The 13,846-nt window shown below is 43.9% G+C and overlaps 2 protein-coding genes across 2 annotated transcripts; both read left to right on the top strand.

The window, feature by feature from the left end:
• The first annotated feature begins 7,347 nt into the window (after positions 1-7,347).
• LOC120704850 (acid phosphatase 1-like) lies at positions 7,348-9,744 on the top strand. The gene is made up of 3 exons (XM_039989385.1): positions 7,348-7,848; positions 8,613-8,822; positions 9,372-9,744. The coding sequence occupies exons 1-3, from the start codon at positions 7,427-7,429 to the stop codon at positions 9,547-9,549; spliced, it is 810 nt and encodes a 269-aa protein (XP_039845319.1). The 5' UTR covers positions 7,348-7,426; the 3' UTR covers positions 9,550-9,744.
• An 832-nt stretch (positions 9,745-10,576) lies between these two features.
• Positions 10,577-12,892, top strand: LOC120704852 (proline-rich receptor-like protein kinase PERK1). Its single transcript, XM_039989388.1, has 2 exons — positions 10,577-11,043; positions 12,655-12,892. Exons 1-2 carry the CDS (start codon positions 10,668-10,670, stop codon positions 12,732-12,734), a joined length of 456 nt encoding a protein of 151 aa, XP_039845322.1. The 5' UTR covers positions 10,577-10,667; the 3' UTR covers positions 12,735-12,892.
• Positions 12,893-13,846: the final 954 nt, after the last annotated feature.

Here is a 13,846-nt window from a genome sequence, read left to right as displayed (position 1 = left end):
TCCTCTGTTCCTGGCTCCGGCTAGGGGCTTATGTGCGAGCCCCCAAATTTGTTCCAGGGGCCTAGATGCAAGTTTCCGTTTCCTTTTTCTTTTGTTTTGAAAAACAGCAAACTTGTAAATTCGTTTAAAAATCGTATAAAAATCAGAAAAATGCAAACTCAACTGTTATGGAATCTTTGCAAAGAGATCTACAACTTTTGTTACATGCACTTTTTCATTTTCTCAATATTTATTGCTTTATTTAAAACACAAGGAAAATATAGCTTTTATTAGATCTCAAGTTACGAGCATGATATGTTATCCATTTTTGGTCAGTGGGTTACATGTTAAATGTATAGCCTTGTGTAAAAGTTTCGTGGTCAATTGACATGCCTAGCTATCAGTTTATTTAAATCTTGCTTTATGCCTAGGTTAAATAGTTCTATTTATTTAAGTTGTTCTCATATGATTCATGAGCTGAAAATTTTACAGTTCCTCTATATAGATGCATTTATTCTTCAGAAACTTTTTGGAAATTTTTAGTTAAGTAAAACTGGTCCAACTATTTTATGGTGGGAAGAAATGTACTAAATCATGAAAAATAGTTCCTTTGACTGAAAAAATCTAATATTTTTACTACAGTCTTTAATTAAGTTGGGAACCATTATTATAAATTTTAAGGCTCATAATATTGGTAAAAAAGTCTGTGGAATTTAGTTTTGATCCATGCAGTTATATGTTGTACTATTTTTCATGACTTGTGTATTGCTCTTTTAAATCTAAAAAATTACAGTAGACTCACCATCAGTTTAGAAGCACTCAGTAAAAATTTTAGAATCTTTAATTGTAGGGTTTGTTCTGTATAAAAGAATCTTAATCCTAGCAGTGGCTGTTTAATGCATTTTTAATAATTAATATGCTCACTGAAAATAGCTGAAAATTTTATGGCAGGTTTGTACTTAAGTAATTGACTCTCCATAAAATATTTCATCTTCAGAAGTTATACCCATCAGCGGTTTTAAATATTTCATGCTTACACATGTGAATAATCTTTCTAAAAATAACAAAACCCTCACTTCCTTAATAAGAAATAGTTAATCTAGATAATGCTCTATAAATGATTGCCCAATGAGATGTAAAGAAAATATTTTACGACTCTATCGTGAATTAGATTTAGTTTGTTACCATCACCACAACTCATGCCTGTGCATTTCATATAGATTTGACTACTCTTGCCGACGGTACGTACGAGCTGGTGCCAGAGTCCGAGAGTGAGCAGCGTGAAGCTCAAGTTAACCTAACTGAAGTTGCTGAAGACCTGAACCAGAGTTCAAAAGAGCCTAGGGCTAGCTCCGCTCAGGAAGGTAAGCCCCGGAGCATGTCCTACCTATTTTAAATTATGCATTTGTTTATATTACTATCTACTTGTGCATTTAAGTTTGTAGGAATTGTTTGAAACCCTAGTTGCATAATCTTAAGTACCTATGTTTGAATACTAGTATGTGTAGATCGCTAGTTGGCTATGCTAATGGTTCGGTAGAAGTCGAGTGATTTCCTGTCACTCGCGAGCTCATAGGAGTTGAATGCTTACTACACACTGCAATATAAGGTTTACGGGCGGGGTTGTTGTACTTGTGATACCCCGTCTGTTTAGTGAAAATGGATAAGGCCGTGGTGTGTGGTAGTGGTGGTTAAGCGTTTGAACGTACTAACCACATGCCGAGAAATATGGTAATCGGTAAGCTTAAGTACCTGATCGAACCGGGGAGTGGACATTTCCCTCACCCTCTTGGAACGTTGTTTCTCATGCGGCCACAAGAGGGTGCAAGCGTGGTCACGACCCGGCGTCGACCGTGGCGTGGGGCTCTTGTAGTCGAAGGGGGTGACCCTGATCCACGAGCCGGAAAGAAAGGGGAAATGTTGCGTGGGGACTGGATTCCCATGCGTGTGCTTAGGTCTGCCTGGCCAGGTTAACAAATTCGATTTGAATCGTCCGCCTCTCACGGATATTGGGACTGCTTAACCCTTTTGCCACATAGAGTAAGAAGTGGAACATTGATTATGAGGAATATGGTTGAATGATGAAAAATAATTGTTTTCACCATGTATGCTATTGGATAGATGCTAATATAGAATGGTTAATCAAACTAGAACTTGAAAGCTAAAATCGGAAAATAGGGACTTACTCTTTATTGCTTTTCGGCAAAAACAAACCCCTCAAGCCAAAAGCCGTGCATGTCTAGTTAGAGGGCAAGTATATCCTAGTCGGGTAAGCCTTGCTGAGTATTATCATACTCAGCCTTGCTTGTGGCTCAACTTTGTTTTCAGGTGATACCTTTGAAGATCAGATAGCTAGCTTGACTTGGCCATGTACTTTACCTCCTGGTTGGTCGGTAGAGTGGGATACGACTCCGGCCAACGATGACAATGCCGAGTGATGTCATGTACGGGCTTCATCATGACATCTTGTATCGACGTTTAGTACCCTCTTTATTTCCGTTGTAGTGAACTTTGAACTACTTTCAATTTGAACTTCAAGTACCTTTCTGAGTTTTCGAACTTGGTTTGTAATAATTAAGTTAAGACTCGGTAATGTAATATATTGTGAAATGTTGTACTCTCTGGACTCACCTTCGTGTGGGTTGCATGTAAGCTTTGGGTTCGATTAACTCTCAGGTGGATTCTTCGGGACTTTACCCGACAGCCCTGCCGGATTACTCCGTTTGAAGTGCGTGTTAGCCGGGATTACCTTTAAGGTGATGGTTAGCGCACTTGAGCCGGATTAATTTGGGCGGTGCTGCCACACCCTCTCTCCCCATACCTTTTTGTGGTTGCTATTAATGAATTGAGTATTAACTTGCAGCACGAAATGATTAACAACAACCTGGCTGGTGTCACCTTAGGACCTTCATGTCCTCCCATTCACTCTTTACTCTTTGCAGATGACTTGATTCTGTGTGGACAGGCCACAATGCAGGAGGCCACCAAAATAAAGGCTATCCTCCATGAATTCTGCAGCAATTCAGGTCAAAACTCCTAACCTTCAAAAATCCTATATTTTGTTTAGCAGGAATGTAGGCACAGAAGCCAAGGAGGCCATAAGAACCATCTTCCCAGTTCCTAACCTACAGCCAAATACAAAGCACTTGGGGCACCCCATCATCTTCAACCACAACGATCGTAATAGAGCTTACAACTTCATATATGGTAAATTCAAAGGTAAACTCACTACAGTCAGAGCCAACAACTTGAATCACGCTAGTAGATTAACCTACATCCAGTCGGTTCTCTCCTCTATTCTCATTTATTACATGTCCACGGTGTTATTCTCTAAATCTTTTTTTCACAAAATAACAGCCATTATTATAAAGTTTTGGTGGACAGGTATACAGGAGGAGAATCATACCAACCTGATTCCCTACCGCTCTTGGGAAGACATATGCCAATCCAAGGACAATGGAGGGCTAGGAATCAGAGATCTTGAAACAATCAACAGGAGTCATATTATCCAAGCAGCCTACAACATTGCTATTGAAAAGAATCCTATGCTCACAGCTATTCTTAAAGCCAAATATTTTCATAATAAATCCTTGTGGACTGCTAACACTAACGGCCCCAGATCTATATTTTGGTCATCTATCATGCAGGTCAGCGAAGAGCTCACCAACAATGTTACTTACCAGATTCAAGCTGGCAACTCTTCCATTTGGTCTACCCCTTGGATTCCCAGTTGGGATTCCATTCATGACCACCTCAGACTCCCTGTTTCTGTAATACCTCTACCAGCTAAAGTGTCCGACCTTTGGTTAAGCAATACCCAGCAATGGAATACTAATCTAATCACCGAAGTCTTTGATGATGACACCATGCAGGAAATCCTTCCAGTTCCAACTGATCAAAAAGATGTGCTCAGGTGGACTCCAGCAACGAATGACAATTGCTCCACCAAAAACATCTATAGGTATCTAGCACAACAATAGGTATATCCAGCTTCCAAGCCAAGGCTCTAGAAGCATCAATCAGCACGCCAGTCACATCCTCAGATCAGCATGGAAGATGAAGGATCTGCCCCCACTGATCAAAACCTTCACTTGGCGCCTCATAAGAAGAGCCTTAGCAACAGCTCAAAGAGTTTCAAGGTACTCCTCCAACATCGAACCTAATTGTGCTTACTGTGGTATGATAGAAAATGATGTCCACCTTTTCTTCCACTGCGAACTCCCTACAGCTGTTTGGTCTACTCTCTATCCCAACATCAATTTAAATAACCTTCCTAATGACCCGGATGGCATTCAGCTTATTTTACCCTATGTCATGCCTAACACTCTCTCTAAATGTGATTTCGTTAAAATTCTAATCATCCTATAGTTCATATGGAAAGCGAGAAATGACAAACATTTTCAGAGAAAATCTTGGAGTGCAGTACAGGTCATTCATGCTGTTCAAGCTTTTATCAGCACCACCACCCTTGCTAGTACAACAGACATGATGCACCAGCATAATCAGCAAGGCAGCTTGACCTCTCAGTCTCTCTCCTCCACACGACCAACCGCTGCTCCGACCACTACAAACCATGTTAATGCCTCTAACTCTACAGTTACAATATCACAAATAGGCTATGCCATCTCCAGGAACCCGGCATTCATAGGAGGCGCAAGGTGCTACACTGATGCAGCGATATCTCCGGACAACAACCACCCAACTCCAAGAAGCACGGGTATTGGAATTTTCTTCATCAATTCGTAGGTTGACCATCACACCTCGCTCTACATCAAAGCTCAAGCCTCTGGAATGCACTCAGTCTTCATGGCGGAAGCGGCAGCCTTGGCTCTTGCAAGATTGGTGGCAGATAGCCTGGACATCTCCAACGTCACTTTCCTCTCCGACTCACATGTGCTAGTCCAGTGTATTAATACACAGCTAGCTGAAAATCCCCTAGATTGGAGAGCAAAGACCTTCACCCAAATTTCCATGAACACCATAGCCCGGCGAAATGCGATGCTCCTTCATACAAACAGGTCCTTCAACACCACAGCCTATGTCTTAGCAAGGCAATCTTTGGGTGCTGCGCCACCTCTACATTCGCTTCATGATCTATCTTGTTCAAATGTAGAGCACTTACCATAGTGTCCTCTTCTTCCAACACTGCCTCATGTACAATTGCAGTCTGTTAGGCTGCTCGCAACAAGTTGCTGCTAATATATTTATGTTTATTTTCAAAAAAAAGCAAAATTACGGTGCCATCGCTTTCACCCACGGCGCCGTAACTTTACGCCGTCTCGGGTACATTTTTGCAAATCTTTTCGCTGAAGGTTTATAAATGTAAAAAAATTTAAAAAACAAACTAACTAAATTGCAAAAAAAAAGTCGTGGGGCCTGCGTCCCATGTAAGTTCTAGTAGCTGGGTCCCACTGTCCAGTCACGGCCCATCCCCTCGCTTTAGGCTGGTTCCAACAGGGGTCGGTACCGACCCCCGCCGGTCGGTACCGACCCGGCTACCGACCCGCGCCGGTCGGTAAGCGCGGAAACCGAGAGCGCGGGGCGGTAGCGTTACCGACCGGCCGGGCGATCGGTACCGACCGGCGTTGAAGCCGCGCGCGGTCGGTACCGGCCGATCGGTACCGACCCGGCCGGTCGGTACCGACCCGGCGTCCGGTCGGCTGCCACATGGCGCTCTGTGATTGGCCAACGGCTGCCACATCAGCTAGCCGTTGTAATTAGCCGTTTTTGACCGTTTGAACTCCAAAAAATTCGAAAAAAATTCCAAAAAATCACAAATTTCGTCCCCAACTCATCTATAAATAGAGAGGGCTGGTTGGAGCTCATTCCACACCTCTCACTCCCCATTTCACTCACTTCCTCACCCACGCCATGTCTTCTTCGAGTTCAAGCGACGGGCTAGGCGATGCTCTCTTCGCCGCCGTTGAGGATACGATCGCCGCGCTGAAGGCGCAAGATGGAAGCTTCATCCTCAAGACGGCGGGGTCCTCGTCGCTACATCCATCGTGATCGCGAAGACGCTCACACTAGGCTGCTCAACGACTACTTCACCGACAACTGTATCTATCCTCCCAACTACTTCCGGCGAAGGTACCGTATGCGTAGGAGTCTTTTCCTACGTATTATGGAAAGGTTAGGTGAATATTCTTCATATTTCACTGAAAGAGTTGATGCCACCGGACGTAGAGGTTTATCTCCTTTGCAAAAGTGTACTGCTGCCTTGCGCCTGTTAGCGTATGGCATAGCCGCAGATTCGATCGATGAGTACCTCAAGTTAGGTAAATCTACTGCTTTAGAGTGTAGAGAATTTTTGTGAGGGCATCATTGAGTGTTATGGGGGAATTCTATCTTCGGCCTACTGAGTTGCATCTTCAGCGTCTACTAGCTAAGGCAGAGGAGCGTGGGTTTCCTGGTATGTTAGGGAGCATCGATTGTATGCACTGGCAGTGGAGCAATTGTCCAGTGGGTTGGCAGGGCCAATTTACCAGGGGGGACATCAAGCATCCAACCATCATCCTTGAAGCCGTAGCCTCATATGACCGTTGGATCTGGCATGCAACAACGATATCAACGTGCTCAATCAGTCCCCGTTGTTCACTGATGCCATTAGAGGACAGGAGCCCACGGTGCGCTTTACCGTGAACAACCATGAGTACAATATGGGATACTACCTTGCTGACGGTATATATCCCTCGTGGCCGGTGTTCATGAAGGGCGTGCCTCTTCCACAACTGGAGAAGCATCGCTTTTTTTCAGAGCAGCAAGCATCAGTGCTCAATCAGTGCTTGCATTATTTTGCACAACATGATCATCGATGACGAGCGAGGCGGATCGTTTGACGAAAACAATGAGACTGTCACTTCTTTCGTCGGACCAGCGATCCACTACAACGCACCGCCGAGTCTAGCAATTCGCCTTCAGAGAGAGGCCGCGATGACATCAGGGCAAGTATATTCACAGCTTCAGAGGGATTTGATTGAGCATGTTTGGAACAAAAATCATCATTAGATTTATGTAATTTTTTTATTCTTATGTAATTTCCTTTATTTTAAATTGTCGTGTAATTTTTATTTCGAATTTTTATGTAATTTCCGAATTTTTAAATTTAATAAAATGAGGTTATTGTGTCCATTTAAATTATAAAAGAACGCGTTCTGAAATGATTAAGTCTGGAATGGAAAAACTGACGTTGCGCTGACGTGGCTGTGGGCTGAGGCTGCAGGCTCAGTGATGGAGCGCTGGAGTCGAGTGGGCTGGCGAGAGCTGACGTGGCGCTGATGTGGCTGTGGCTGCGGGCTGGTGCTGCAGAGCCACTGTTGGAACCAGCCTTACGCTGCAGAGTCCCACCACGCCTCCGCCGGAATATCCCGTCCCGTCCCGTCCGTCCCCACGCCTCCGCGCCCCCAATCCAGTGACCACCCGCCTCCCCTGCGGCGGCGGCGGCGCAATGCGTCTCCTTCCCCTCGTCCTCGTCCTCGCCCTCGCGCTCGCCGCGGCGTCCGCCGCCGCGAGCGCGAGCGCGAGCGGGCCCCGGTCCGTCCTCCGCACGGTCACGGACGTCCCGGCGGCGGTCTCCTCCGGCGGCGACGGCGACGCGCTCTTCTGCGACAGCTGGAGGCTGTCCGTCGAGACGGCGAACGCGGGGCCCTGGCGCGCCATCCCCGCGCGCTGCGAGGCGTTCGTGCGGGGCTACATGGAGGGCCCCCGCTACGCGTCCGACTCCGCCGTCGCCGCCGCCGACTCCCTCGCGTTCGCCTCCGGCGCGCTGGCCGCCGCCGCCGGGGCGGGCGCCGCGAGGCCCGCGTGGGTGTTCGACGTCGACGAGACGCTGCTCTCCAACGCGCCCTACTACGCGGTCAACGGCTGGGGGTAGGTGGACTCCCTTGGAGCCATGGCTTCTGTTTCTTGCTTGGCCGTAGTTGCTTGTCACGTTGGGTATTCCTGCGTTTGCCGATTCGTGATTGAGAAGCGTCTAGTTCAGTGCAAATTGGTGTGATTTGAGAACTTGTTAGCATTGCTCTGGGTTATACTCTAGTTCTCCAGTTTTCACTATGGGGTTGGGCATTGGTTACTCATGTAGTTAGTGCCTTCAGTATCGATCTCGCCTAATGCATTAATGTATGGTGGGATTTCTCAATTGCTAAGCACATTGTTGCATGAATGAAACATACCATTTCACTGTTCGGGACAGAATTTACTTGTCATCTGAATTCTAAACTGAATGTGTGTTTCAAAAGTCGAAACTCTTGGGTTTTCTGATTTCAGATAGGATTTTAGGGACTAGCGGTTGAAATTGAGAAGTAGAACCACTTTACTGTATCTTGAAAGACTATCCTTGAATCCTATTCAGCATGACACATTGTCCAATTCATGGTAAACGTCTGGTGAATTTCTGCAAGTAACTTGGAGGATACCCATAATGTTTACTCAGTAGAACAAAAAAAGGGCGTTAAATCTTTCCTCCAAGGCAACTCAATTGATATTGGACATACTTATTTTAAGAAGTTCAGGTACCATTGGATTGGTTGTTTGATCTAACTCTTTCAATGGATTGCATGACAATATTAAATGTTAAGTATTCTGTTGGAAACTTGGAATGCTACTCCTATTTACATTTCTCCCTGATTCTTTAGATCTCAGGAATTCAACGACACCTCCTTTGACGAATGGGTAGATGCAGCAAAGGCGCCTGCATTGCCATCTAGCCTGAAATTGTACAATGAGCTTCAGGGACTTGGTTTCCACGTTATCCTCTTGACTGGCCGGGTTGAATTCCAGCGTAATTCGACGGAAGCAAATCTTTTGTTTGCTGGATACCAAGCATGGGAAAAACTAATACTAAGGTATTTTTTTACAACTCTTGTATCTGCAGTGCTGGCAGTTGGAGACTTGGAGTATATATTAGGGTGTTGAAGAAGCTTTATGAGAAGTAGTACCTGTCGTATGGCTAACCTGAGAAACTCCAGTGATAGACTTCAAAGTTTCCCTGCTAGGAAGTGAGAAAATTTCTTTATAAGGGCTGATGCCAGATTTACGTGAAACATCAGGCCCAGTGATGCTTAATAAACCTCAGGCCCAGTGACGATTGAGTATTACACTGTAGACTGTTGGCCGTGTCTCTCAAAGATTCGCATATATATAATTTATCCGTTACACCAATGTTGTGTTACTTATCCGCACATAATTGTGCTGTTGTACTGGTTAGATCAACAACCATAAAAATCCTCAGCTTTAAGTGCCCATTTTGCAATTTCAATAATTCATATTTCTGACATAGCATCTGGAGATCTGTCGTATAGTGCTAGCACTTCAAATATGTGAAGTTATTTGTTATTACCATTGTTATGCAATCATCATTCTGTGTTTGTTAATCAAAAGATTTTTTTCTGCAGGCAACCTTCTGATATTGGCAAGACTGCTGTGCAGTACAAATCAGAGAGACGAGCTGCCATGGAGGCTGAAGGATTCAAGATACTCGGGAATTCAGGGGATCAATGGAGTGATTTGATAGGATCTCCAATGGCAACGAGATCCTTCAAGCTTCCAAATCCGATGTACTTTATCAGTTGATTTTGTTGGTTGAGGAAATAGCTGTTCCTTTGGCAGGGCATCCCTACCATCGGTCCCACTGCTTTCATTGTAAAGATTCCATTAGTCATCATTCATCATTCTGGACATAAATTTGGGTTTATATCTCCAAGCATGTTGAAACCCCGCTGGAATTTAAGGCCATTGAATCTGCCCAATGATGGTTTGTAACTACACATCTTTTTCCACATCCACATTGTGGAAAGGATTCCTGGTTATGTAAATGTGACATCCCAGAGTTTTAAAATGCTAAGTAAGAAATATTACATGTGATATTATGAATAATCAACTAAGAAGATGGAATCGAATACATTTATGTGTGCATGCATGTGTATGTATATAGATGCATAGGTCAGAAACCGTAAATAATTTTTAAACTAATGTAAGTATACATATGAAAACGAATAGGCGTCTCTATAAAATCATGTTAAATCAAAGTCTAGTTGAAGTCAAAGAGAGAAAATAAAATTTTGAACATAAAATGACAGGTCCTTTGAACCGTAGTGTTCAAAGATTTAATTTATCTGTAAAATTTCAAACTAATCTGCTTTGAAAATACTTTCTAAAATATAGCTCAAATGAATTTTTGTCCAAAACCAAAGTTGTAGGTTTTCAAAATACGAACAACTTTCGTGTTCAAAGTTTTTCGAGTTGCTACACAAAAGTGGGAGAAAAATTTGAATTTCAAAGTATATTGGATATTTTCAAATGCACTCAAGTTTCAATTTTTATCTTTCAAACGAAGTCTCAAATGAAAAAGTGACTAAAACGAAAGTTGTAGATCTCGAAATTTTAAGCAAGTTTGGTATTCAAAAGTTTTTCATTTGAAGCCATGAAGAAGGAGAAAAGCTGAGTTTACAAACTGGACTTTGGAACTTCGCGTTATTTACAGAACTGCCCTCGCCATCATCTCCTTCCCTGTCGCAACGCCGTCGCCTCGCCGTCTCGTCGCCGGCACCACCACGCGTCGCCTCGTCGAACCATATCGTCGCCGCTTAACCATCCAACGAAGCCAAGTTCATTTTCTCCTCTCCGTTTCGCCTCTTCCAGAGCCGAGCCCATCCTTCCCTTGCTCAGGCTCGTCGCCGCCACCGCGAGCCATGGCCGCCGTCGCCCTGCTCCCGTGGAGCCTCCTCCTGCGCCCCTTCTTCCCCAAAACCGACCCTCTAGCGAGCTTCGTTGGCCCTCACTGGTCCTCCCAAGCCCGCTCACAGCCGCCCAGGGCCTCCGGAACGCCGCCGCGGCACAGCATCGCCGCCGTCCGTAGCTCGCCGTCGAGCTCGTCGTTCCGCCCTCTCCCCGCCCAAAACAACTTCGGGAACGGCTTCACCTCGCCCCAACGGAGCTCCCAAGCCCAGCCACCTCCGCACATGGCCGCCGGAACGCCACCGCCGGTGAACAGACCCGCCGCCGCCCCTTGCTTCACGCCGGCGAGCCCCGTCCGGCCATCCCCGCGAGCCCCGAGACCACCCGCAGGTGCGGCTCGACCTCCTCTCCATTTCCCCCAACCTAGCCCCCACCTCCGGTGACTCTACTCGCCGGAAAAAGCGCCGGAATCCCTCCTCTGTTCCTGGTCCGACCAGGGACCTCATGTTAAAAGAAACAAAAATTCCAGGGGCTAGTTTGCAAAATATACATGGATTTCAAACAGCAAACTTTGAAAATTTGTAGAAAAATGTAGAAAAATCAGAAAAATACAAACTCAACTGTTCTGGAATCCTTGCAACAAAATCTACAACTTTTGTTACATATACTTTTGCATTTGACCAATAGTTTTATCTCTACATTAAATATTGGTTTTATCCACATTTGTATGTATCTCAAGTTATACCCTTGATCTTTAGCTGATTTTTGGACAGTGTGTTACACCTTAGATGAATAGATTACTATAAAAATTTGAGGACATTTTGACAAATATAGCTATGGGTTTTTATTAGATCTTGTTCTAGGCTAGTAATAAATGCCGTATTTTTGCTTTTGATGCTCTACTTGGTATTTTCAAATAAAAATTTTCCAATATGCTTTAGATACTAAATGAACAATATGGTAAAAGTTTAGGAGCCATCACAACTCTCTAGTTTTGGTTTTGATTTAAATCCATGGTTAATAGTGCTATCTCATGATAAATAGTTCTGGTACTTGGAAAATTACGAAACTTTTACTAGTTGCTATATTTGAGTAGATAAACCTGCAGGAAAAATTTGAAGGTCAAATACCTAGATGAAGCAGCAGGTGCAGGCCTAGCACTCTGTTTGTATGCACGCTTTGGTGAAGGGATGGATAGTAGAAGCTAGTTAGTTTCTTTGGTAGCAATACTTGTGCATGTTTGATTCTGTGGAATTCCTAGAAAAATATTGGTAGTTCTAAAATCACGAAACCATCTGTCATAGCTTTGTATCGTTATTCCTTAATTTATGCATATATAGTTTCTCATAAAAAGGTTTGTCCTTTTGTTTGTGGTTTATCTGTGTGATGAATAAATTGTTAAATAAATGGTTAATTCTCTGTTGCTTGAAGTCCTGTGAGATCAATCATGTTAGCTCCCTTGAAGCATAATCTATCAAAATATCATCAGCTTTTGTCATGACTTTATATGATAGCGTTGTACAGATAAAATCTGCTTGACTCATGGGATAACTTTTGACTGATAGTGTTCACTAATTAGTAGTTGAGTTTTTGTTTTATTTGTTTTATTTTATTTTCATTCACCAATAGTTCATAAAATGCCAACATTTAGCAAAGCCATTTATGTGTGACTACTTAGATCTGTATCGAAGAGGGAAAATATTTGATAGTCTTTAGGCAAGGCCAAATGCTCTTAGCTATATTTAAATTGTTATTACCTTCTCAATTTACCTCATATCCAAAGTTAGCTGATGCTCCAGCCTCCAGGTGGGTTGTGCATGTGCCTACTTAATCTGCACTAAATATTTGTGCCACTTAGATGTTGAAATCATTTCTTGTAGTCCACATGCCACGCTGTGCTACCTATTTTTTTTTGTGTAATTAGCTTGTTTGCATACTCGACAGTCCGGTCAAAAATCTTAAATTGTTTCGCTCACTTGCATCGCTTGTGCATTCATGTAGAAATCGTAGCAAAGACGTCGTCTATAAATTTGGTCATGAAGCTAGGAGCTAGCGAAGCAAGCCGAGGAAGGAACTTGTGAAGATCCGGCCCAAAGCCGAGAGAAATACTAACCCTGCTCAGCAAAAAGGCAAGCCCCGGAGCATGTCCTATCTATTTTAAATTTATGCAACTTATTATTGTTTCTATCTACTTGCGCATTTAAGTTTACAGGAGTTGCTTGGAACCTTAGCTGCATAATCCTAGGTACCTATGCTTGAACACTAGTATGTGAAGGTCGCTAGTTGGCTAGGCTAATGGTTCGGTAGAAGTCGAGTGATTTCCTGTCACTCGCGAGAATTATAGGAGTTGAATGCTTACTACATACTGCAACTATAAGGCCTACGGGCGGGGCTGTGGTACTTGTGATACCCCGTTTGTTTAGTGAAAATTGATAAGGCCGCAGTGTGTGGTAGTGGTGGTTAAGCGTTTGAACGTACTAACCACATGCCGAGAAATATGGTAATCGGTAAGCTTAAGTACCTGATCGGCCCGGCGAGTGGACTTCTCCCTCACCCTCTTTGAACGTTGTTCTCATGCGGCCACATGCGGGTGCAAGAAGGCTCACGACCCGGCGTCGTACCGTGGCGTGGATTCTTGTAGTCGAGGTGGGTGACCCTGATCCACAACCCGGAAAGAAAGGGGAAAAGTCGTGTGGGTGACTTGGTTCCCATACGTGTGTGTTAGGTCTGCCTGGCCAGGTTAACAAATTCGATTCGAATCGTCCGCTTCTCACGGTTTGGGACTGCTTAACCCTTTTGCCACATAGAGTAAGAAGTGAAAGATGATGATGATGAATTTGGCTGGTTGGTTGATGAAAGATAATTGTTTCCACCATGTATGATATTGGATAGATGCTCACTTAAAGTGGTAATTGAACTAGAATTTGAAAGCTAAAATCTGAATTTACGGATCTACTCTTTACTGCTTTTCGGCAAATAAACCCCTCAAGCCAAAAGTCGTCATGTCTAGATAAAGGGCTAAGTATACCCTTAGTCGGGTAAGCCTTGCTGAGTATTAGTATACTCAGCCTTGCTTGTGGCTTTGTTTTTCAGGTGGTACATCTGTGGATGGATGATGTCATGTACGGGCTTCATCATGACGTCTTGTTTCGTCGCTAGACTATCGTTCGTTTTCTGTCACTCTTAAGCTTTG

This window comes from Panicum virgatum, chromosome 4K (assembly GCF_016808335.1).
Source record: "Panicum virgatum strain AP13 chromosome 4K, P.virgatum_v5, whole genome shotgun sequence".
NCBI classification, from domain to species: domain Eukaryota; kingdom Viridiplantae; phylum Streptophyta; class Magnoliopsida; order Poales; family Poaceae; genus Panicum; species Panicum virgatum.
The sequence above is the reverse complement of the archived record's forward strand: the minus strand, read 5'-3'. Positions and strand labels throughout refer to the sequence as shown.